At 43.8% G+C, this 25685-nt stretch overlaps 3 protein-coding genes across 10 annotated transcripts in view; 1 reads left to right on the plus strand and 2 right to left on the minus strand.

Annotated features, from left to right (window-relative positions):
• Window positions 1-14550, minus strand: part of LOC307202231 (roundabout homolog 1-like) — a 31431-nt gene extending 16881 nt beyond the window's left edge. The window contains exons 1-6 of one of the 3 annotated variants that reach the window (XM_079952054.1): window positions 14157-14550; window positions 12080-12139; window positions 11803-11922; window positions 8294-8332; window positions 2657-2965; window positions 147-446 (exon numbers count right to left, since the gene is read on the minus strand). In XM_079952054.1, coding sequence (XP_079808180.1) covers window positions 147-446; window positions 2657-2965; window positions 8294-8332; window positions 11803-11827 — 673 coding nt within the window. In that variant the 5' untranslated portion in view covers window positions 11828-11922; window positions 12080-12139; window positions 14157-14550. Of the gene's footprint in view, window positions 1-146; window positions 447-2656; window positions 2966-8293; window positions 8333-11802; window positions 12140-14156 lie in introns of all 3 variants that reach the window. The other 2 variants (XM_079952053.1, XM_079952056.1) reach the window with 2 other exon arrangements.
• The window catches only part of LOC307202117 (Fc receptor-like protein 5), a 109318-nt gene that overhangs the window by 41598 nt on the left and 42035 nt on the right, over window positions 1-25685 (minus strand). The window lies entirely within an intron of this gene.
• LOC307200527 (uncharacterized protein) overlaps window positions 22712-25685 on the plus strand; it is a gene marked incomplete at its 3' end in the record, with an annotated part of 29377 nt that continues 26403 nt past the window's right edge. Inside the window, exons 1-2 of the mRNA XM_079949065.1 lie at window positions 22712-24324; window positions 24746-24784. Coding sequence (XP_079805191.1) covers window positions 24291-24324; window positions 24746-24784 — 73 coding nt within the window. The 5' untranslated portion in view covers window positions 22712-24290. The remainder of the gene's footprint in view (window positions 24325-24745; window positions 24785-25685) is intronic.

Raw genomic sequence — 25685 nt, forward strand, 5'->3', positions numbered from 1 at the left:
GCCCCCTCCTGCAGTGACCATCTTTTGCTCACTCGTTCATATATTTATGGAAAATCCAGATGGAGTTGTGGCTAAATTGTTATATCGCAGTGATTTTTTAAAAAAATGATTTTAAAAATAATGGAAAAAATAGAGAACTTGCTCACCTTCCATTACTACAGAGATGACGTTGCTACGTAGAGACTGGATTTCTTTATCTTCTAATCTGAGGGAATATGCACAGCTGTAGTTCCCGGCCGTATCTTCACCAACACACAAAGCTTTATGGGGAATCATCAACTCATTACGGGGAAGCGCCTCAGATGCCTGACCTTGTAAATCCTTGTAAAATGTGTATCCTGCCGCTTCCCGCCCATCAGGAACTGAGCAGAGCAGGGTAATCTGTTCTCCATGGGTGTAAACAGGATTCAGGGGGTTCAGGGAAAGGGTGGCAGGGAGTGGGAAATCTGGGTTGGAAGGAAGAGAAAAAACAAACCAGTCAGCTGGGGAATAAATGGGTGAAATACCCTTCCATAACCTCCGTCATGGAGCTTCAATATGCTGATGACAATGTAGTGTTTGCACACTCAGAGGATGACCTCCAAAACATCCTAGATATCTTCGCAGAAGCTTACGAAAAGCTTGGCCTATTGCTCAACATCCAAAAAACCAAAGTGCTGCACCAACAAGCACAAAACAACCCATCTGCAGCACCACAAATCCAACTTAATGGTGTAACATTGGAAAATGTCGATCACTTTTCTCACCTATTTCCACAAGGGCCGACATTGATGCCGAAATCCAGCTTTGCCTCAGCTCTGCAAGTGTACCTTTCTCCCAATTGAAGTGCAGAGTGTTTGAACATTCACAGGGAAACCAAAATGCTTGTTTACAAAGCTATTGTACTACTAACCTTGCTGTATGCTTGTGAAACATGGACCACTTATAAACACCATCTCCAACTCCTCGAAAGTTTCCATCAATGGTTTCTCCGAAAAAAAAATACATATCACTTGGGAAGACAGGCAAACTAATGTCAGTGTACTGGAAGAAGCAAAGATCACCCGTGTTGAAGCAATGATTCTTCAACATCAACTTTATTGGACTGGTCATGTTCTTCAAATGCCCGATTATCGTCTTCCAAAGCAACTACTCTATTCCGAATTTTAAAAGGGGAAGCGTAATGCTGGTGGTTAACAAAAGAGGTTCAAAGACTCTCTCAAGGAAAATCTTTAAAAATGTAGTATGAACACCAACAATTGGGCAACACTGGCCTGCGAGCGCTCCAGTTGGAGAACAGCTTTTACCAAAGGTGTCATGGGCTTTAAAGACACCCGAACTCAGGACAAAAGGGAGAAACGAGCTAAGAGGAAGGCACGTTTGGCAAACCCTCACCATGATCAACTCCCACCCAGAAAACTATGTCCCCACTGTGAAAGGACATGTGGACTCCACAGTCATTAACAGACTCACTGTTAAGACTGTGTTCATGGAAGACAATCTTACTTGGCTATGAGTGATAGCCAAAGAAAGAAGAAGAAGGATGAAATGTCCTGTTAACATAGAAATGAAAGTGATCCAAAAGCAATTTCATATAAACTGGTCAAAGTGTGGGACAATCAGCCTCATATAATCAATATGCTTAACTCTAATGCATGAAGGAGTTAAGACCATAGAGTAAGCTGTCCAGCCAGGCTTAGCTAGGTCACTCCCTCTCACTTTGGGAGGAAAGCCATTTTCTTCCCATTCCACCATGTGAACCGTACCAGTAAGGAGGTCTAAGCTAGATGCTCCAAGCCTAGACCACATGGCTCAAGCAGGCTATATTTGTGCTTCTATACAAATAATTTTGAATTTTTCTCCACTTTGAAATCTAAGTCTTATGGCCTGTGTTTTCTTACTGCTGTATGGAAAAGCATATGAACCTGACCTTCAAAGAGTTTGTAAGTAAACCATTTTTAACTCGCCAAGGCTGTGGCCTCTTTCTATGCTAAGCAAAATGGGTAACTTTTTGGAAGCATCTTAGAAAGGGAGCCTATATTTCCATGCTTTACTTTGCTACATATTTTGTGGTTTTAAATCTCTGCTGGAGCTCTCTCACCAAACAGTGTTTGCCCTAAACCTGGATCTAGGCATCCAGAGAATTCTCCTTTTGTTTTAGCTAGTATTTTTCCCTTCAAACCAAATACAAAAAAACCAACACAAAGTTTACATTTATTATTGTTTACATGCCACAGAAACCCCACATTTCATAGAGGAGAACTTAACATGGCATCTGGGATGCCAAACTCCCAGCTTTCTCCAGGTATGACTCCCTGAGCTGCTAGGAAACTACAACATTCTGAAAACAAAATAAAAAAATTCCTTCCAGTAGCACCTTAAAGACCAACTAAGTTAGTTCTTGGTATGAGCTTTCGTGTGCATGCACACTTCTTCGTATCTGAAGAAGTGTGCATGCACACGAAAGCTCATACCAAGAACTAACTTAGTTGGTCTTTAAGGTGCTACTGGAAGGAATTTTTTTATTTTGTTTTGACTATGGCAGACCAACACGGCTACCTATCTGTAACTTCAACATTCTGGTTTGTGTCCTTTCCACACTTTCATCACATCCAGATGGGGCTGGCCTTTGGCGCTGGGGAGAGAGTAATTCATTCACAAGAAGAAAGCTTCTTACCAGTAACAGAGAGCACAACCTGGTTGCTCTTTGCAGACTCCCTTCCTTCCCTGTTTTTCCTCCAGTAAGAACACACAAACCTTTCCCTTGACTCCAGATGCATTGTGGAGACTTCCAAGATACTGCGGTTTATTATTCTATATTCGGACCACTGACCATGTTTGGTGGCCTTAAAGAAATAGAACCACTCTCCCTTATGCCCTTCTGGTCGGTGGCATATAAACTGGACTTTCTCTCCTCTGACAAAGGTGGTGTTTGCAGGAGAAGTGGTCAGCCTGGGTGCTGGTGGAGGTGGAGCCGTCAGATAACCTGAGGAAGGAAAGGAGAGGCCAATTTACATCTTTCCCTTGGACCTCCTCCTCCAGCCAATTTTTCATTGACCTCTTTCTGCTCCTGAACTCTAAACCCCAATATTTGCAGCTGAGCACCAAACCTAGCTATGTGTGGTTTTTAGTTCTGGTATCAGAGATAAGCAGAGAAGTATTCTGGGTCAGAATCCAGCCCAAGGCATTGTCAATGATAGGATATCTGGAGCCTGGGTGGGGAAGTGGGTTTGGGGGAGATCCTTGATGTGGGGATCTTCAGTCACATCCTAGTTTAATCTATTGACCTTCATTTCCCCCTGTTGTCCATTGTTTGTGTTCTCTCTCTACAATAGACTTGTACAGAGCCTGGAAATACCTGCATTTTAGAAAGGACGAGTTAAGGTGCTTACAGTGTAACAATGCCTTGCTTATATTTCACAGAGCCTTTATATCTGCCCCCATCCCATAAATGCAGATCTTCCCCCTCCTCAAACCACGCATCTATCTGTCATGGTTTGCTTTTGGACACATTTTGCTCTCTAAAACATGTGCAGAGACAGAAGTTAGAATCATAGAATCATAGAATCATAGAGTTGGAAGAGACCACAAGGGCCATCGAGTCCAACCCCCTGCCAAGCAGGAAACACCATCAGACCACTCCTGACATATGGTTGTCAAGCCTCTGCTTAAAGACCTCCAAAGAAGGAGACTCCACCACATTCCTTGGCAGCAAATTCCACTGTCGAACAGCTCTTACTGCCAGGAAGTTCTTCCTAATGTTTAGGTGGAATCTTCTTTCTTGTAGTTTGGAACCATTGCTCCGTGTCCGCTTCTCTGGAGCAGCAGAAAACAACCTTTCTCCCTCCTCTATGTGACATCCTTTGAACATGGCTATCATATCTCCCCTTAACCTCCTCTTCTCCAGGCTAAACATGCCCAGCTCCCTTAGCCGTTCCTCATAAGGCATCGTTTCCAGGCCTTTGACCATTTTGGTTGCCCTCCTCTGGACACGTTCCAGTTTGTCCGTGTCCTTCTTGAACTGTGGTGCCCAGAACTGGACACAGTACTCCAGGTGAGGTCTGACCAGAGCAGAATACAGTGGCACTATTACTTCCCTTGATCTAGATGCTATACTCCTATTGATGCAGCCCAGAATTGCATTGGCTTTTTTAGCTGCCGCGTCACACTGTTGGCTCATGTCAAGTTTGTGGTCAACCAAGACTCCTAGATCCTTTTCACATGTACTGCTCTCAAGCCAGGTGTCACCCATCTTGTATTTGTGCCTCTCATTTTTTTTGCCCAAGTGCAATACTTTACATTTCTCCCTGTTAAAATTCATCTTGTTTGTTTTGGCCCAATTCTCTAATCTGTCAAGGTCGTTTTGAAGTGTGATCCCGTCCTCTGGGGTGTTAGCCACCCCTCCCAGTTTGGTGTCATCTGCAAATTTGATCAGGATGCCCTTGAGTCCATCATCCAAGTTGTTGATAAAGATGTTGAATAAGACCGGGCCCAAGACAGAACCCTGTGACACCCCACTAGTCACTCTTCTCCAGGATGAAGAGGAATCATTGATGAGCACCCTTTGGGTTCGGTCAGTCAGCCAGTTACAAATCCACTGAGTGGTAGCATAGTCAAGACCGCATTTTACCTGCTTCTTTACAAGAATATCATGGGGCACCTTGTCAAATGCCTTGCTGAAATCAAGGTAGGCTACATCCACTGCATTCCCTTCATCTACCAGGCTTGTAATTCTGTCAAAAAACGAGATCAGGTTAGTCTGACATGACTTATTTTTCAGAAATCCATGCTGACTATTGGTGATCACAGCATTCCTTTCTAGGTGCTCACAGACTGTTTGCTTAATGATCTGCTCCAGAATCTTCCCTGGTATTGATGTCAGACTGACTGGGCGGTAATTATTTGGGTCCTCTCTTTCCCCCTTTTTGAAAATAGGGACAACATTTGTCCTCCTCCAGTCTGCCGGGACTTCGCCTGTTCTCCAGGAATTCTCAAAGATGACTGCCAGTGGTTCTGAGATCACATCTGCCAGTTCTTTTAATACTCTTGGATGCAGTTCATCTGGCCCTGGAGACTTGAATACATCTAAACTAACCAAGTATTCTTGTACTATCTCCTTAGTTATTCTGGGCTGTGTTTCCTCTGCTGAATCATTTGCTCCAAATTCTTCAGGTCGGGCATTGTTTTCTTTATCGGAGAAGACTGAGGCAAAGAAGGCATTGAGGAGTTCAGCCCTTTCTGTGTCCCCTGTTTGCATTTCACCATCTTCTCTTCTGAGTGACCCCACTGTTTCTTTGTTCTTCCTTTTGCTATGAACATACCCATAAAAGCCTTTTTTGTTGCTTTTAACCTCTCTAGCAAGCCTGAGTTCATTCTGTGCTTTAGCTTTTCTGACTTTGTGTCTACACGTGCTGGCTATTTGTTTGAATTCCTCTTTGGTGGTTTCCCCCCTTTTCCATTTTTTGTACACATCCTTTTTAAATCTTAACTCAGTTAAAAGTTCTTTAGATAGCCACCCTGGCTTCTTTAGGCACCTTCCATGTTTCCGTCTCATTGGTATTGCCTGAAGTTGTGCTTTTACTATCTCCCTCTTAACAAACTCCCAGCCATCATGAACACCCTTTCCTTTTAGTATTACTGTCCATGGGATCTCACCCAGTACTTCCCTAAGTTTTATGAAGTCGGCTTTCTTAAAGTCAAGAAATTGAGTCCTAGTATGCTTGGCTGCTCCTTTCCGCTGTATAGTAAACTTCAGAAGAGCATGATCACTCGCGCCTAATGATCCTTCCACTTCTACCCCACTAACCAGGTCATCAACATTGGTTAGGACCAGATCTAAAATGGCTGTTCCTCTTGTTGCTTCTCCCACTTTCTGGACAACAAAATTGTCTGCAAGGCCAGTGAGGAATCTGTTTGACCTTATGTTCTTGGCTGAGTTTGACATCCAGCAAATATCCGGGTAATTGAAGTCCCCCATTACTACTATCTCCCTTCCTTTTGCATGCTTGGCCATCTGTTCCAGGAAGGCATCATCTATGTCCTCCGTTTGGCTTGGGGATCTATAGTAAACTCCCACAATGAGGTCACTGTTATTCTTCTCTCCCTTAATTTTGACCCAAATGCTCTCACTTTGGCTTTGAGGTTCTAAATCTTGGATCTCTTCACAGGTATACACATCCCTGACATATAACGCCACTCCTCCTCCTTTCTTGTCTGGTCTGTTTCTCTGAAATAGATTGTATCCCTCCATTATTACATTCCAGTTGTGGGACTTATCCCACCAGGTTTCAGTGATGCCTTTTATGTCATATTTAGTTTGCTGTACCAAGAGCTCAAGCTCATCTTGTTTATTTCCCATGCTTTGCGCATTAGTGTACAGACATTGAAGTCCATTAATCATTCCCCCATGTCTCTTATTTAAGGATTTTTTCCTCCCACCACTAGGTCTGCGTGCTGTTTGCTCCATTTGCTCTATGACATTTGGATGATCATCTTCATCAATTGATAGACTCCTACCTTCAGGAGCACTGTCTCCCAACGTTCCTCCCAACCGTTGTGAGGTGCAGCCCATCGCTTGCCAGAAGTCCATCTTCAAGAAACTGCAGTCCGTGATCTAAGAATCCAAACCGTTCCTGTTTACACCATTTGTGAAGCCAGCTGTTCACTTCCACTATTTTTCCCTCTCTCCCTGGGCCACATCATTCAACTGGGAGGACAGATGAGATGACAATTTGTGCTTTTAATTGCTTCAGTTTCCTGCCCAGAGCCTCATAGTCTCTTTTGATCTTCTGGAGGCTATTGCTTGCAGTGTCATTGGTTCCCACATGAACCAAGAGAAAGGGGTATTTGTCAGTGGGTTTTATGATTCCTTGCAGTCGTTCAGTTACATCTTGGATCTTAGCCCCGGGGAGACAGCACACTTCCCGAGTGTGCTTCTTCTCTTCACTTCTTTGCAAGGAAGCAAGACTCATTCTTTGATGGGCAGTCATGCCATGTCTTTAATTCTTTTGTGTAGTCTGATCACTACCCTTGGTCCTTGTAATAATAATCATCATAATTTATTATTTATACTCCAGCCACTCTGAGCAGCTCCCAGCAGAATATTAAAAACATGATAAAACATCAAACATTAAAAGCTTCCCTAAACAGGGCTGCCTTCAGATGTCTTCTAAAACTCAGATAGTTGTTTATTTCCTTGACATCTGATGAGAGGGTGTTCCACAGGGTGGGTGCCACTACCAAGAAAGCCCTCTGTGTGGTTCCCTGTAGCATCACTTCTCACAGGGAGGGAACTGCCAGAAGGCCCTTGGAGCTGGACCTCAGTGTTTGGGCTGAACGATGGGGGTGGAGACGCTCCTTCAGGTATACTGGGCCGAGGCTGTTTAGGGCTTTCAAGGTCAGCACCAATATTTTGAATTGAGCTTGGAAACATACTGGGGGCCAATGCAGGTCTTTCAGGACCGGTGTTATGTGGTCTCAGCAGCCGCTCCCAGTCACCAGTCTGGCTGCTGCATTCTGGATTAGAAGAAGAAGAAGAGTTTGGATTTGATATCCCGCCTTTCACTCCCCTTCAGGAGTCTCAAAGCAGCTAACATTCTCCTTTCCCTTCCTCCCCCACAACAAACACTCTGTGAGGTGAGTGGGGCTGAGAGACTTCAAAGAAGTGTGACTGGCCCAAGGTCACCCAGCAGCTGCATGTGGAGGAGCGGAGACGCGAACCCGGTTCCCCAGATTATGAGACTACCGCTCTTAACCACTACACCACACTGGCTCTCATTAGTTGTAGTTTCCGGGTCACCTTCAAAGGTAGCCCCATGTAGAGCGCATTGCAGTAGTCTAAGCAGGAGATAACCAGAGCATGCACTACTCTGGCGAGACAGTCAGCAGGCAGGGAGGGTCTCAGCCTGCATACCAGATGGAGCTGGTAGACAGCTGCCCTGGACACAAAAATGACCTGCCCCTCCATGGACAGCGGTGAGTCCAAAATGACTCCCAGGCTGCACACCTGGTCCTTCGGGGGCACAGTTACCCCATTCAGGACCAGGGAGTCCTCCACACCTGCCCGCCCCCTGTCCCCCAAAACAGTAGGTTTCAACATTCAGGTTAATTCTACTGAATCTGATTTTCACCTAGGAAATGTCAAGTGAGGGTGTGTGCTCTCTCTTTCTGTCTTGAGGTGAGGGCATTTCCAGTATAGGGAAAGAAGTAACCAGAAATGGTGGCAGCTGCAGCACTCACAAGAATCCAAAAGTGCCCATGGGGCTTTCAAAAGTTAGTGACACTGGCTACAAGGATGAACTGATTTTCTTCTTACCTCCAGTGGGCACCATCCAGGAAAGAACTGAGAATGAGACTGAAATCAAAAAGAAAAGAGATTGAGGTTGATGACAATATATTCAAAATAAAACCTCAGATGCCTATAAAAGGTGGTCAAAGCAGTTTCACCCACAGGCAGGCAGACATGAAAATCAATGGAAAGGCCTTAAATGAGTGAGACTGAACAGCAAAACACATGGAGGCAGAGAGAAAGACTGGGTGAGAAAAGGAAAGTAATGAAGAAGACGCAATGAAGCAAGGAGCAGGGGAGCAGGGTGAGAACATGCTGTGTGCTGCCTTCTGGGTTCCTTAGCCTGCAGCCCCAATCTGTTGCTGTGTTACTCCTGTTGCCTGCCAGGGTAGAAGAGAGCCTGATTGTTGGGTGTGTGTGCAGAAGGTGGAGAGTACAAGCCCCTAAGCTGCCAATTAGCTGTGGGGCAGAGGATGAGCCTGTCCTAGGAAAAGGGCACTTTGATTTACAGGAATGCTCCCCCAAAGAAAAACATGGCTTAGCAAAGAGGTAAAGGTAAAGGGACCCCTGACCATTAGGTCCAGTCGTGGCCGACTCTGGGGTTGCGCGCTCATCTCACTCTATAGGCCGAGGGAGCTGGTGTTTGTCCGCAGACAGCTTCCGGGTCATGTGGCCAGCATGACTATACCGCTTCTGGTGAACCAGAGCAGCGCACGGAAACGCTGTTTACCGTCCCGTCAGAGCGGTACCTATTTATCTACTTGTACTTTGACGTGCTTTCGAACTGCTAGGTGGGCAGGAGCAGGGACCGAGCAACTTCGTGGGGATTCAAACTGCCGAGCTTCTGATCGGCAAGTCCTAGGCTCTGTGGTTTAACCCACAGCGCCACCCATGTCCCTGGCTTAGCAAATAACCTGCTATAAACCCACTTGAAGACAGAGCCTCCAGTGGCAGAGAGACAGACCAACAAAATACAGGGCTGGAAAACTGTAAAAGTCTCCCCACACCCATGTCAAAATCTCCTCTTTGCTGGATATGGGGAGGAACATAATTACATATGTGGTGGGACTGTCTCAATATTAAACCATTCTGGAGGGAAAAAAATCTTTGGAGAAGCTGGTGCAATAACATCCCAAGATATCCCAATGCCACCCCAGGTTGTTCTACTTTCCATTTTTAATTATGAATGTCATTATGAAGTTTATGAGGAACTACAGTACTTTCATTTATATTTATAACTGCGAGATTGGCTATTACAATGTTTTGGAAAACTTGTGCTGCTGCTATGTGTGAAATTTGGTAGCAACAGCTTTGGTTTCTAGCACTAGTGGAAAGTTTGACTGCAAAGGAGAATGAACACATCAACAACAGTGGGACCAACAACTTTGATGTGGAATGGAGCATTTAAATTTTGTATACAGCTGCAAAAGAACACAGCTATCAACCGCCAGATACACATCAAGCATTATGGCAAGATAGCTTGAGATAACTAAAATATTGAAAACTCTATGGCATATTATCACTAGAAATAGACTTTCCTTGAACAGACTTCACCCCCAACAGGGCTGGGAGTTCTTTGTTGTTCATTGTACCTGCTTTGTTGAAACCCTATTATTATTATTATTATTATTATTATTTCATTTCTATACAGCTTTATATTTTTAAGAAAAATCTCAAAGCTGTTTACAGAATATTAAAACATCAATAAAACATCAATAAAACAATCTGAAGAAAGTCAAATATAGAGTATACAGCCAAAGCAGCATAATTAACATAAAACTAAAATATTATCTTAAAGATTTAAAAATAAAACATTACAAAGGAGGTCAACTACAGAATACATATTTAACACAAAGTTAACAAAGAAAAATCTTAAACATTTCAAAAAACAAACAAACCCCTACAACATTGCTAAGTGAAGTCAAATATAAAATGCACATTTAAAACAGCACAATTAACAAGAGAATAAAATATTATCATAAGCATGACACAGCTGTTTGGCAGGCACAAAAGGATGGGGCAAAAGAATCCAGTAGTTAAGGTTTGTTTTCAGGCATAACAACTAGCCAATTTTAAGAACTAGCAGTCTTAACAACTGCCACATAATGTTCATTCCATGCTGGCAAGGAATCAACCCTTTGGTGCAGCAGCAGCTAAACTCTGGAACTTACCTGACCATTGATGTTATGCAAGACTGTTTAGCTTCTTTTCAACACCTGCTAAACACCTTTTTGTTTAGACAAGCCTACCCAGACATGTATTTTCACAACTAATTTTATTTGATTAGGTATAGTTATTGTTTTTCAAACTACTGGCTATATTTGTATTTTGAAATTTTGATAAATAGAACCTTAATGTTATACACAAACATCCTAGTAACTCAGTATTTGCTTTGCAACATTTAAATGCTGACTGAGATTATCAGTATTTTAAAGTACATTTTATGCTGTTTTATGTAAACCGCTTAAGAGGCTTTGATGGCTAAGCAGTATATAAATCCTGTTAAATAAATAAATAAATGTTCAGAGTAGTACAGTGGTACCTTGGGTAACAGACGCTTCAGGTTACAGACGCTTCAGGTTACAGACGCTTCAGGTTACAGACTTCGCTAACCCAGAAATAGTACCTCGGGCTAAGAACTGTGCTTCAGGATGAGAACAGAAATTGCGCCACGGCAGCAGGAGGCCCCATTAGCTAAAGTGGTGCTTCAGGTTAAGAACAGTTTCAGGTTAAGAACGGACCTCCAGAAGGAATTAAGTACTTAATGTGAGGAACCACTGTACCTCGAAAGAGGGCAAAAATGAAAAGGGAGTGCATGTGGCCTATGAAAGTGAATGAAGCAGCATTTCCAGTCAACCTACTCAGTGCAGTTACAATTTGGCACTTCATCTCCTCACGAGTAACTCAGCTAGAGGGATGAGGAGGGACAAAGGAACATGGGCAACATTTTAAGGGTTGGTCCCTGTCTGCATCTTTAGCAGCTGAAAAACAAACAGAAACCGGGGAAGGGAAAGTTACTGAGCTGCAGAAAGATTCACCCTTCCCATTTTTGCCTCTTATCCAAGGGCTATTTCCAGAAGAGTTGCGGCAAATAATGCTTTTAAAAGGCCGGTCCAAACCACTTTGGCAAGGACAGAAGCCAAGCTGATTTTGCACAAACCGATTGTGGGGGAAAAGCTCTGGAGAGAGACTAGAGGAAGAAGAAAAAAATATACAGTGGTACCTCAGGTTAAGTACTTACTTCGTTCCGGAGGTCCGTACTTAACCTGAAACTGTTCTTAACCTGAAGCACCACTTTAGCTAATGGGGCCTCCTGCTGCTGCCGCACCGCCGGAGCACGATTTCTGTTCTCATCCTGAAACAAAGTTCTTAACCTGAAGCACTATTTCTGGGTTAGCGGAGTCTGTAACCTGAAGCGTATGTAACCTGAGGTACCACTGTATAGGGAAGAAACACAGTGACAAAGGGAGGACATGAGAAAATACGGATGTTGGAATTCAGTTTTGAGGCAGAAAGAGAAAAGTGAGGTCCCAAACCTGTCACTAAAGCAGAAAACTCCATCCTCCGCCAGCTTCCCTTGAGTCCTCTGCTGAACCACTGTCCTGCCTCCTCCCCCAAACTAGGGTGAACTGCCCCTCACTGACTTCACCGCTTCTCTGTATGACTCAAAAGAGCAAAGTAGGAATGATGTCATTGTCACCACCTTCTCCCACCCTAAGCATTGCAGCCTTACCCCCAGCCAGGCATGCAGCTCAGCTCATAGGCCTTGGAAACACCAAAGGGTTTATTATAACGCTATATAGGGCAGCTTACCACATCCGTCCTGGCTGTGCTTTCGCCTGACCTCTATTGCAAGCAAACAGCTTGAAGAACCTATAAAGCAGCAACACGGGGCTTAGAAGTGAGAAAGCGGAAGGAGGCAGCGGTTGCCAGCAGCAAACTCAAAAGAGAAAACAGGGGCACGCGAATTAAAAAGAGTCCCGTTGGATCAGGCCGGGGAGTTCATCTCATCCAGTGTCTTGCTCTTGTTGTGGCCAACCCGACACCCCTATGGGAAACCCAGAAGCTGACATTGTCACACACAGGGGTCTTATTCTCATTCAAGTGGCCATGTATATCTGAAGGAGCGTCTCCACCCCCATCATTCTACCCGGACACTGAGGTCTAGCACCGAGGGCCTTCTGGTGGTTCCCTCACTGCAAGAAGCCAAGTTACAGGGAACCAGGCAGAGGGCCTTCTCGGTAGTGGCGCCCTCCCTGTGGAACCCCTCCCACCAGATGTCAAAGAGAAGAACAACTACCAGACTTTTAGAAGACATCTGAAGGCAGCCCTGTTTAGGGAAGCCTTTAATGTTTGATGTATTACAGTATTTTAATATTTTTTTTTGGAAGCTGCCCAGAGTGGCTGGGGAAGCCCAGCCAGATGGGCGGGGTATAATTAATAAATAAATAAATAAATAAATAAATAAATAAATAAATAAATAAATAATAATAAGTAGAAACCCCCTCTGGACTCAACAACAAAGGAAGAGGCTGGTTGGGTGATGCAACCTTGCAAAGGGATGTCTGGCACCGAGCACTGTGCTGGCATGCATGCCGTTGCTCCTGTTCCCTATTTTATTATTTTATTAAATATATTTTATTGAAGCCTGTTCCCTATTTTAATCTGAAGTGTGTGTCTGCTAGGAGCGAAACCAAGCTTGCAAATGGAGCAAAAGGCAGTGAGAAGGAGAGGGGGAGGGAGCTCTTTTGCGACTGGCAGGTCTAACCTCTAATGAGATGGAGGGATATCGGTGGGACTCTCCAATCACGGCGCTGGGGAGGAGGGAGGTTGTATTCATGTGTCATATTCTGCTTCTCTGCTCTGTGCCGTGTACATGGATGGCACTGTAGAAACAAATAAGAGCCGTAATAATAATAATAATAATAATAATAATAATAATAATAATAATCACAGAAATAAGGCAGGGCCTAAAAATACACACCTCAAGTGTCAAAAGCAAGGCAAATAAGGTGTGTCTTTAGCATATACCGGAAGCTGCATATTGAAGGCCCCAGATGCACTTCTGTGGGGAGGGAGCTGCCACATGGCTGTGCTTACTGTTCAGGATTTTGGGTAGTTGGAGAGTCTTTCATTCTTTAGGACTAAGGTGTGTATATGTATGGAATGATTATTTGCTTCCCATGTAGTCATAACCTCAGTGTCTAAAGCAGTACCCATATAATCTACCTCTTTCATTTCCATGTAATAAACCAATCTTTGTTCCACTTCCTGCTGTGACAAATCATAAGAGGCCTAAGGGTTAAGGGTATACATGCATTTTTTTTTTACAGAGGTTCTGTTCTTCTCAAGAGTGCACAATGGATCTACACAATGGTGTACACATGTGTGGGTTCAGGTGTACCTCTTGTAACTGTAGGAATTAACAAGGAGGCAACAGAGCCCACAGAACTACAGTGGTACCTCGCAAGACGAATGCCTCGTAAGACGAAAAACTCGCAAGACGAAAGAGTTTTTCGTTTTTTGAGTTGCTTCGCAAGACGAAAACGTCTTGCAAGTTTGTTTCCTTTGTCTTGCAAGTTTGTTTCCTTTTTCTTGAAACCATGCATTCAGGGGGTGCAGTTGCGACTTGACTTCGAGGAGCAACTCATAGCAAGCGGTGTGGTAGCCTTTTTTGAGGTTTTTGAAGACTTTGGTGATTTTTGAAGCTTTTCCAAAATCCGTGCTTCGCAAGACGAAAAAAACCGCAAGACGAAAAAACTCGCAGAACGAATTATTTTCGTCTTGCGAGGTACCACTGTACTTGTCTGAAGTTCTCCATTCTTCAGACAGGTAGGGAAGCTTGGCCCTCCCCCGCTCCCTCAAGGTGTTATTGAATTCTCATCATTACTACCCAGGAGAGTCATTGTCCAGCAATGATGGCCTTTGTGGTCCTTCAACATCTGGTGGGTCCAGCCCTGATAGAAGGGCTCAGTTCAAGCTAGGAATGTGTGGGGCAATTTGCCTGCTCCCCTGGCTCTGTCCGAGGTGCTGAAGTTCTTGTCTCTTACTGTCCTCCTTCTCTGCCTCACCATCTTAGCTTGGAATGTGGAACCGGAGCCTGTTCAATGAATACATCAGCTCAAAACCACTTCCTGCACTAGCTTCCTCCCAACCTCTCCCTGCACTCCAAAGTTTAGCCACTTAAAAATCCTATTGCCATGCCTGATAAGCTAAAAGTAATTTTAAAAAAAGTATTATTGAACAGAGGTCTATACCATTTTTCATTTAGAAAGAACCTACCAAAACTGAGACGCGGGTGGCACTGTGGGTTAAACCACAGAGCCTAGGACTTGCCGATCAGAAGGTTGGCGGTTCGAATCCCCGCGACGGGGTGAGCTCCTGTTGCTCGGTCCCTGCTCCTGCCAACCTAGCAGTTCGAAAGCACGTCAAAGTGCAAGTAGATAAGTAGGTACCGCTCCGGCGGGAAGGTAAATGGCGTTTCCGTGCACTACTCTGGTTTGCCACATGACCACATGACCTGGAAGCATGACCACATGACCTGCCACATGACCTGGTAGCTGTACGCCGGCTCCCTCGGCCAATAAAGCGAGATGAGCGCTGCAACCCCAGAGTCGGCCACGACTGGACCTAATGGTCAGGGGTCCCTTTACCTTTACCTTTACCAAAACTGTTCGCTTTGCAAGAACATAGCAATACTGAATAAACATTAAACAGCACCCGCGAAAGCTTCCACCAGGCCCAACTCATATATTAGTCCAGGCAATACAGATCCAATCAGCTTATACTGGAATTCACAAAGACTAAATCTCTTAAGCATCCCTAGTTAAGGTGGAGGCATAGAGCCTTCTTAAAGAAAGGCTGGATAGATTTCTGCATTGCATGCCTCCAGAGGAATCCCCTGTTTATCAAGCAGAGCGGTGTGTGTGTGTCCACATATCAATTCCTTCTTTTCTTCTAAACCAGAGGTGGGAGTGTGGCCCTCCAGATGTTGCCAGACTACAACCAGGAATGCCAGAAGGCAGCAATTTCCATTCTGTCATGTATTCATTACAACCAGTGCTGTTTCCATGCTGCTGCAGTTCGGCTTCTGCCAAATACCACACATTTCATCATGCTCTTCGCTAGTTACATAACTTACATCCATTTCAATGTAAAGGAAATGTTGAAACAATACTTTTTTTTAGTCAATAATTGGAGGTTGTGGATGGTGCAGCCGGGAGAGCGTGAGACCCTTTAATGCCAGGGTCATGAGTTCGAGACCTGTGTTGTGCTGTGAACCGTCCTGAGACCTCTGGTATAGGGCAGTATATAAAAGAAAGAAAGAAAGAAAGAAAGAAAGAAAGAAAGAAAGAAAGAAAGAAAGAAAGAAAGTATTGGACTAATAAAAAATGATAGGAATGAATACCAAACATATTTGCTCTTATGTTCCAGACCACAGATGAACATTCATACTGTAGCAATTTCCACTTCCCTTTCCATTCTCATTTTAATCATATCTAAGTACAGCCCACCCAATCATCCCCTGACCATTGACCAAGCTGGCTTGGACAGATACATTTTGGTCCAACAACTGGAAGGCTACAGGTTCCCCCAGCCTTGTTTTAGGTAGAGGACAGAGGGCCTTCTTGGTAGTGGCACCCTCCCTGTGGAATGCCCTCCCTTCAGATGTCAAGGAAATAAACACCTATCTGACTTTTGGAGGACCTCTGAAGGCAGCCCTGTTTAGGGAAGTCTTAAAGACTTGATGTTTTTATTATGTTTTTAGATACGCTGTAAACTGCCCAGATGGGTGGGATCTAAATAATAAAATTATTATTATTATTATTATTATTATTATTATTATTATTATTATTAGAAAAGGAATTGCAATAGCTAGATGTGCCATTGGAAGTTTATGTCCTCTGGACTTGCTCGAGCTTAATCCAAGGATACAATCTGAGAGATTGCATGTTCCAACATAGATGCAAAAATGCGAGAGTGTTGCAACATAAACTCTGCAACAGGTGGCAGCAGCGATAAATTTAAAATACACTCTCAATACTTCAGCCAACGAGCAGGTGAATGCAGAGTCTCCAATAGATCCTTCTGGTGTCTGCAGCATCAGCTAGTCAGAAACGGAAGCAGGATGGAGGACTTGTAAACGGGCATTTGCAAGGGATTGGCGGAGGAGACTGAAGAGAGTGAGCTTGTGTCTTTTGGATTAAGTCTGGTTGCTTGTCTGAGCTGTTTGGAGCCTTATTTGTGAGTTTGTTTGTGGGTGTGGCTGTGTGCTCTGCTAGAATTTCAATAGGGACAAATGTCAGGTTTTGACTTGGGCAGAAGTAACCAGCTGCATCAGTATAAGCTGGGGAGCATCCGGCTTGCTGGCGGTAAATGTGAAAAGGATCTAGGGGTCTTAGTAGACCACAGGCTTCACATGAGTCAGCAGGGTCATACGGCAGAAAAAGAAGAAAAGCTAATGCTATTCTAGGCTGCATCAACAGAAGTACAGTGTCCATATCAAGGGAGCTCATAGCAGGACCCTCTTCTGCCCAGGTCAAACTCCGCCTGAAGTATTGTGTCCAGGTCTGGGCACCGCAATTTAAGAAGGATATCAAAAAGCTGGAAAGTGGACAAAGGAGGGCAACCAAGATGATCAAGGGTCTGGAAACCAAGGCTTAGGAGAAATCATTTTGAGGGAATTGGGTATGTTTAGGCTGGAAAAGAGGAGACTGAAAAGAAAGATGGTCTTCAAATATCTAAAGGGCTGTCACATGGGAGATGGAGCAAGCTTGTTTTCTCCTGCTCTGGAGGGTAGGACCCAAGGCAACTGCTTCAAGTTACAAGAAAGGAGATTCTGACTCAACATCAGGAATAACTTTTTGAGGCTAAGAGCTGTTTGATGGTGGAACGGACTCCTTTCCCTGGTGGTTTTTAAGGAGAGGTTGGATGCCCGTCTGTCATGGATGCTTTAGTTAAGATTCCTGTATTGCAGGGGGCTGGACTCAGTTCTAGAATTCTTTTGTCCTTTTTTTGGACAAAGTAATAATCATAAATAAATCAGAATAAAAATGTGCACCCCACCACCGAGATCATTCCATTGTAACTATCCAGACTCCCAAAATTTCAACACTTCTTGCGATGGTTTGACCCCTTTCCGTTTAAGCAGTACAAATTCCGCAAACACCTTCCATATCTCCTCCAAATCATTTCTCTTGCATTAATATGATTTGAATTGATTTTAGAATGAAATGATTTTAGAATGTTGTATTATTTTATTGTTGTTAGCTGCCCTGAGCCCGGCTTCGGCTGGGGAGGGTGGGCTATAAATAATTTTTATTATTATTATTATTATTATTATTATTCCCTGCATTACCTTAATAGCACATGTTAATTTATCATTCATAGCTATATCCCACACCTCTTTATACCATTCTTCCATTTTATATTCTGCTTTCTCCTTCCACTTCCTAGCCATAATAATTCATGAAGCTGTCAATAAATTTGTGAGCAAGTCCTTCATACCCTGTGAACCGTCTGCCCCACTGGAGTGGAAAGTTCTGGAATTCTAGGATTCTATGGGCCACACTAAATGAGCTACGCCTTCCATGACTGGGTATAGCAGAGATGCATGTACAAAATGTACATGCAAAGGAAATAAATGAAAAAAAATTGTCCAGTAGCACCTTAGAGACCAATTAAATTTGTTCTGGGTATAAGCTTTTGTGTGCATGCAGACTTCTTCAGATACACTGAAACAGAAGTCAACAGATTTGTGCAAAAGAAAGACAGGAAGGCATAATGACCAAGCCACCTGGTGGTGCTTTGCTCTTCCTAGAGAGTCACAAAATGTTTAATTGTGTATTTTAAAATTACTGTTCCCTCCCTTAAGTTCTTTTTTGCCAATTTTAAAAATTGATTTTCCATAATTTTTCACCAAATCAATACAAATTGATTGGCAGAAGGCGCCCTTCCCTGTGGAACGCCCTTCCATCAGATGTCAAGGAGATGAGCAATTATATAACATTTAGGAAACATCTGAAAGCAGTTCTGTATAGGGAAGCTTTTTAAGGTTTAAAATTTTACGATGTTTTTATATATGCTGAAAGCTGCCCAGAGTGGCTGGGTCAACTCAGTCAGGTGGGTGTGGCACTAATAATAATAATAATAATAATAATAATAATAATAATAATAATAATAATTTAATACTGATTTAAAAGCTGACTTCCCACCCCTTAGACGTTCCCTCTATTTTCCTCCCTCCTTCGCTGCTCTCAGTACAATAACTTTTCCAACTTTGGTTTCAAAATTCACTCATCCTTTCTCCCTGCACATCGCCTGCACAATTACCAATTTATGCTATGGCTTCTGTACATTATTATAACCCATCCTCAAAACAATTGAGTAAGAGTAAACCTAAGGAGCGCCATGACAGAAAGCTGAGGAAATCTATTTAATCTATTTCAGCATTCCAACTTTTGTATGTTTCAAATCTTTCTCAGTTTTACTGCTTTCTCCTTTGTAAACTGCTTTGAGGGTTCTTTCTTTTCTTTTTCTTTTTGCAAACAAGAGGAGTGTAGATATAAATAAATAAAATAAATGGGTTGTTCCTGAGGAGATGCTTTTTCTCCTCCGAAATGAGACACTTTCCTCAGAAAGGGGACCCTTTTTCTCCTCAGAACAGGCCGGGATAGGAAGAAACTGAGCCGAAGCCGAGGCCTTTTCCCGCCTTTTTCCTCCCCCTAGAAGAGGCTTCTTTTAGGCCTACAACTCCCATGATCCCTAGCGAGCAGGAGCAGTGGTCCGGGATGATGGGAATTGTAGTCTCGAAACCTCTGGCGGGCCGAGGTTGAGGAAGCCTCTTCTAGAAAGTGCTGGAAGAGCTGCCCCTCCCCCTCTCTCCTCAGGGAGAGTCAGGGGAGCCTTGGCAAGGCCGGGAAGGCGACCATCTTTCTTTCGTGGGGATTCAAAAAGTTCTTTCTTGTCCTCTTCCCAGGGACAACTTATTTCTTTCATAAAATTTATAGGCTCTTGATCTTGAGGGAGGCAGTCTGGAAAAAGAAGGCTTTTGTCCTCATATCCGGAGGCCTCCTAAGGAGCCACAGTTTGAAATCCATTAATTCACGTAATTCCCTCAGGCGCCCATGAGGGGTTTTGGGGGGGTCCCTGGCCAGAGGAGGGCTTGGGGTTCCCCTCCTGCCTCAAGCAGAAGATTCGGGGGCTTCTTCCGGTTTTCCTGGTCTTCTCCCTCAGCTTGGAAATCATTACATTTGCCTCTCTTTCCCCTCAGTTTCCCAATTCATTGCCCTGAGGAGCCCCTGAAATACGCTCAACAAACAATACAAGCAACACGCAGACCAGTATGCTAGATAGCACTGTAATTCTTATTGCATAATATCCATGATTTAGTAACAAAAACAAAATGTGTGCACTTGTAAATTCTCTAATATATTTGAAATCAATTGAACATCTCCTGAAAAACGCTCAGCAGTTTAATTTTCTGTACAATCTCTTCTTCTTTTTTGTTTATTTGTTTAGTCATTTGTTTTATTGGTTTTATGTACAATCTTTACAACAGAGGACTTTACAACCAAAATAAACTTTTACAACAGAAAACTTTACAACCAAAAGAAACCAATAACATGACTCTCATGTTTTCATTTGTACTAAATCCTTCTCAAATTTCCTTATTTTACTATTCATTGACTTAAATCTTCTTCTTTTAAATTTAAGCTCTGAAACCAAACCAATATATCCCTGTATGCATTCCCATTCTTTGTATGTTTATTGGTTAGAGCAGCTTCTAATTGATGCCGTTAGTTTTGCCATCTCCGCAAATTCACAAATTTTAGCTGGCCGTTCTAATAATTCAGGCATTTTTTCTGATTTCCTTTTTTTTTTTTTTTTTGCCACTACTATTCTAGCTGCTGCTGCTGCATACGGGAATGACCGCTCCCCACTTAAAACGGGGGGCGCCTTTTGCGTGGACGCGTGCAGCCCTGGATCTGGAGTGGCCCCATCAGCATAGGCTTCGCCTTCCCCCAGGTGGGATACCTGGAGGTCCCCGCCTACCCCAGTGAGTTGTCCAATCCCACCTGGGGGAAGCGTTGCCAGGGAAACCAGGCCAGGTAAGGGGAGGGATTACCTGCCCACACAATAGAGGGTGGATCTTAATTGTTAATCCTCACTTGGCTCCCGAGCTTCTCCCACCCTACCCACCCTCAGTTAATGTCTTCTTTTGCAGGTTAACTTTTCTTCATAGGTAAGATAAATTGACCAAAGGGTTGCTAAAGAACCATAAAACAAGGATGCAGGGATGGGGAGGTATGGGGAAGTCGAAGGAAAGAAGGTGTATGAAAATACAATTTTGAAGTTATATTGGTTTAATTGTTATGTATGCTTTTGTTTTGCGTTTTGCGTTTTTGTTTTGTGATTTGTTTTTATTATGTGTTTGAAAAATGAATAAAAATTATTTTTTAAAAAAATAACTTTTCTTCATAGGTTTTGCAGGTTAACCTGTCTCCACAGGTATGCGGGCGCTGCTACGATAAGGTCGCTGTTGAAGGGCCGGAAAGGAATTCCCCTGCATTGGCAGGTTTCGCCTTTCCCGTAGCAAAACGTCACAACTTTGGCGGTATCAGGCCTTGGGCGGAACCCTTTAGTCCATCTTCCTCTTTGCAGCGGCGATACCAGGGTTCCCCGTTAAAGGGGTTTTGAAGGGAGGCTTTGGCCGTACGCCGAAAGGTCGTCATTGCTCTCCCCTGCGGCGGCGTAACGGGGGCGGCTATCTCTGCTTGAACATATGTTCTCCAGAGCCGGCCCATCCCCCCCCCACACTGGATAACCCTGATGCTCCCTAGGTCCCCGGCTGGGGACTAGGGAGGGAGAACGCCCAATGCCTGAGCCAAGGTCTACCCACATTTGAAATTTAATAAAGTTGTGGCCAATTTAATCCCATAGCGCGTTGTCTAGAGTCGTTATTCCACATGACGGGGGGGACCACTCGGGATCTGGGGACTCCGCCTGTCCACGCAATACGTTCTTTTTGTCCATTTTCTGTACAATCTCATGTAAGCATAAAACTGTAGAGTTGCAATGCAGGAATCTCAACTAAAGCATCCAGGACAGAGGGCCATCCCCTTCTTCTTTGCCAATCCCTCATAGTAAGATTGTCTTCCATGAACACGGTCTTAACAATGAGTCCATAAGTAACTGTGGAGGCCAATTCTGGACCTACACGTCCTTCCACAGTGGGGACATAGGTTTCCAGGTGGGAGTTGATCACGGTGTGGATTTGCCATCGTGCCTTCCTCTTAGCACATTTCTCCCTTGCGTCCTGAGTTCGAGTGTCTTCAAAGCCCATTACACCTTTGGTAAAGGCTGTTCTCCAACTGGAGCGCTCACAGGCCAGTGTTTCCCAGTTGTCAGTTTTTATACTACATATTAAAAAGATTTGCCTTGAGAGAGTCTTTAAACATCTCTTTTGTATTTTGCTTTCCATTCTTGAGTTGGGAATAGAGTAGTTCCTTTGAGAGGTTGTGGGCTCTCCTTCCTTGGAGGTTTTTCAGCAGAGGTTGGATGGCTGTCTGTCATGGATGCTTTCGTTAAGATTCCTGTATCGCAGGGGGCTGGACTCAGAGTCCCTTCAAACTCTCACGTTCTAGAATTCTTTTCTTCTTCTTTTTTTGACAAAGTAATAATCATAAATAAATCAGAATAAAAATGTGCACCTCCACCACTGAGATCATTCTACTGTAACTATCCAGCCTCCCCAAAATTCAACACTTCTTGCGATGGTTTGACCCCTTTCCATTTAAACAATACAAATTCTACAAACACCCTTCATACCTCCACAAAACCATTTCTTATATTCCCTGTCTTACCTTAATAGCACATGTTAATTTATCATTCATAGCTATAGCCCACACCTCTTTATACCATTCTTCCATTTTATATCCTTTCACAGCCCCAGAGTCAGAGGAAGTGGGAGAAAGGCTATGAATAAGACAAGAAGTGACAATTGTCAAGAGCTGTCAGGCCCACAAGCATTTACAACATGCCTTGCATCAAATAAGCTGACATTTGGGAGTGTGAAGAGGGTGGAGGACTTGCTTACAAACTTTTGTTGTATATAGAGAGATATAAAATCACATTGTCAGAGGCAAATTGAATTGAAATACTTTATTGTCACTTGTACAACTTGTATACAGTGAGATTACACGAGCACCCCCCACTCAGCTCTCTTAGTCTTATTTCCCCTTGTTTACTGACGCACACCCACCAAACCCGAAAGTCAGTTGCCCTGTTGTTATCTTTTCATTCAGCAGCCTAACAGCCCATGGATAGACGCTGTTCTTTACCCTGTTGGTGCAACTAATCATGCTTCTATATCTTCTGCCTGAGGGCAGGAGATCAAGAAAGTGCTGGCCAGGGTCTGAATCATCCCTGAGAATTTTCCTCACTCTCCTCACTCTTATGCTATTTCATCCAGTGGATTCACGGGATAGCTCATAATATCTTGTGCTGTATTCACCACCCTCTGTAGGCACTTCCTATCAGATGATGTCAAACCAGCATACCACACCATGATGCAGTATGAAAGGACACTTTCTATTGTTGACCGGTAGAAGAAGATAATCAGATGTTGATTGACATTGTTCTTCCGCAAGACTCTGAGGAGATGGAGTCTCTGTTGGGCTTTCTTAACCACCTGGGTTGTATTTATTTTCCAGGTAAGGTCTTCACTGAGATAAACTCCTAGGAATTTAAAGGAAGAGACTCTCTCCACACAGCCCTCCCCGATGTACAGCGGGGCTAGGTCTCTTCTCTTCCTCTGAAAGTCCAACACCATCTCCTTTGTCTTGATGATATTAAGGTGCAAGTTGTTCCCTAGGCACCATGTAGATATTTTTTGGACCTCCCCTCTATACGCTGATTCGTCTCCACCTGTTATTAAACCCATTATGGTGGTGTCATCTGCAAACTTAATAATTGCAGTAGATGGATCATTGTATGTATACAATGAATACAGGTAGGGACTTAGCACACATCCCCGTGGTATGCCAGTTCTGATTTTTAAGGAATTAGATGTTACACATCCAATCCTCACTGTTTGTGTCCGATCAGAAAGAATGTTTGAAGCATTCTTATTCCAGGAACTTAGGCTGGGTACAGACTTATACCTTCAAATCACATTTGAAGAACATTCCTTCCTTCCAAGAATTCAGGGCACTGTAGTTTGCTAAGGGTTTTCTCAGGTTTGTGACTCTGTGAGAGATGAACAGAATAATTTGAGGCAGATTGTCTGGGATTTCTCAGTCAGGGACATGCAAGCCATGGTTAATGGGAAGAGAGGAATGAAATGAGAAGTGAAATTAGGAAGTGGAGAAAGATTGCCAGCCTTGCCTCTTTTCCCATGAAAAAGGCATTGGCTTCAAGGACACTTTTTTCAAGCCCTCCCTCTGCTTCTCCTTCACATCACCACTTCTTGCTCTTTACGTGTCACAGAGCTGCCCCCAAAAAACCAGTTTCCAAAAATAAGCACAAAAGAGAAAGCGAGGACCACAAGCCAGCATGAGGACTGTTTCATTCTGTGTGATGCTGTGCAAAATAGCTGCGCCTCCATCCGGTGTGATGCTGTGTGTATTGTGCTTGATAACTGTAAATGAACGTTTGTGTTTTTCAAAGATCTTTTGTCATCCCCCATTGACTTTAAAAAGCCCCAGCTTCCCTATGTTCCCTATAGTAGGTGCTAACGTGCTCAGTGTTTTATCAGTTACCCAATTTATCTCAGCTTCCACATCTACATTTGAGAGTGGCCATGACAGCTTCTGCAGAGCAGCTCAGTGCTGCAAGGCATGCTGGGAACTCTTCTTGAGGCCACCCAGGTGGTCAGCCCCGTTTGACACCAACGGCGCACACAGAATGCTCAGCAACGCCACTGTGTTTCTTCTCAGTGTGTTTGGAAAGAAGATTACTATTGCAGATGCATCAGCTCAGTGTTGCTGCTACAGTCGCTTCTTCTAAACTCAGCCTTTGAAGCATGGAGCAAATTGGCCGTCTCTTTGTCCTCCTGGGTGAGACCCTTTTCTTCTCCCCTCCAACCCCACTCTTTTCCTTCTTCTGGAGCCTCCTATCTACACTTCCCTTCCCAGTTTCCACTGTCTGTGTTTACTCAAATCTCCTGCCTCTGTTCTCTGTTTCCAGGTGGGTCTTTAGGGAGGGATGAGCATGTCTCAGGCAAATCTTTCACAGCATCCACACAATGTCACTGACATGGGAAAGTTGGCTGTTTTTAACCTTTACCTTTCCTGAAAAAGAACCAAAATAAAATCATAACCTCCAGAAATGCGTCAGATTAGGGGGTATTGCTTTGGGGGGGGGGGGAATGTGTATGAGGCTATTTAGGAGTCCAGATTATGAAACTTGAAACGATGCCAAAAACGTTTTATATATATATATCTAAGCATCACATTTTTCTCCTCTGTTGTTTTTCAGCCTCAATTTTTGCTCTTTCCTGGATGACGGCCCTTGCAGGTAATCCAATTAATATAACTTCAAGTACTGAGTGGTAGGCAGATACTGTCGGTGAGAACACATCGTAAAATTTAGACGTGGATATATTGTTGTGGCTATTTGTTCCTTATTCTATCCCTTATCTTGAAGTCCCAGACCTGAAGGGTGTGAATGGTGAGTTAAAGGGATCCCCCACACTTCCCTTCATGCTCTGCTTTCTAAGCACAGGTCTGGGATTTCCAGGTCCAAATGGGGTTTTTTGGAGGGGAGAAGAGAGGAGAGAGAGATTTTCAAAATCTGATTTTGAGTTTAAGAGGCATTAGAATAAAGGGTGGAATGGGATGGGTTGGGACTGTCAATCCGAAGCAGCAATTGAAGCATTGTGGAAGGTTATAGGGATTCATGAATCATCTAATGCAATGGGGAAATCCTAAGGGACTGGCCAAACTGTATTTTTATTGTATCTCCCTCTGTTTCTCAGATACTGTGACTGCACATCCATCAGGCTTTTGGCTGTCTCTTTCACCTCCACACAACACTTTTGTCCGAGGAGAACTGGCTTCATTGATATGCTCCCTGCCAGAAGGACAGAGGGCAACGGGGTTCTATTTCTATGAAAAGAGAGGAGGTGTACCAGTCATGTATAGACAACAGGCGGAAAATATCTTGGAGGTTTCCACAGAATACCTTGAAACAAACAAAACATTTCTCTGTGCTTACCTGGGGGGAAAGAGACTCTTCCTGTCTTCACTGAGTAACGAGGTTGTGCTGTCCATCACTGGTGAGAAACGTACTCTTTGTGACAGAATTGCATGCATTGACAGAAATGCATGAATTGATGTAGCAATGGGGCAGGACAGTGGCCGTGCAGACCAATGGGAGGTGGGGTGCCCCAGAGTAGTCGGTGTTGCAGTAGTCGGTG

This window comes from Podarcis cretensis, assembly GCF_951804945.1.
Source record: "Podarcis cretensis genome assembly, chromosome: 13".
Classification (NCBI taxonomy): Eukaryota; Metazoa; Chordata; class Lepidosauria; order Squamata; family Lacertidae; genus Podarcis; species Podarcis cretensis.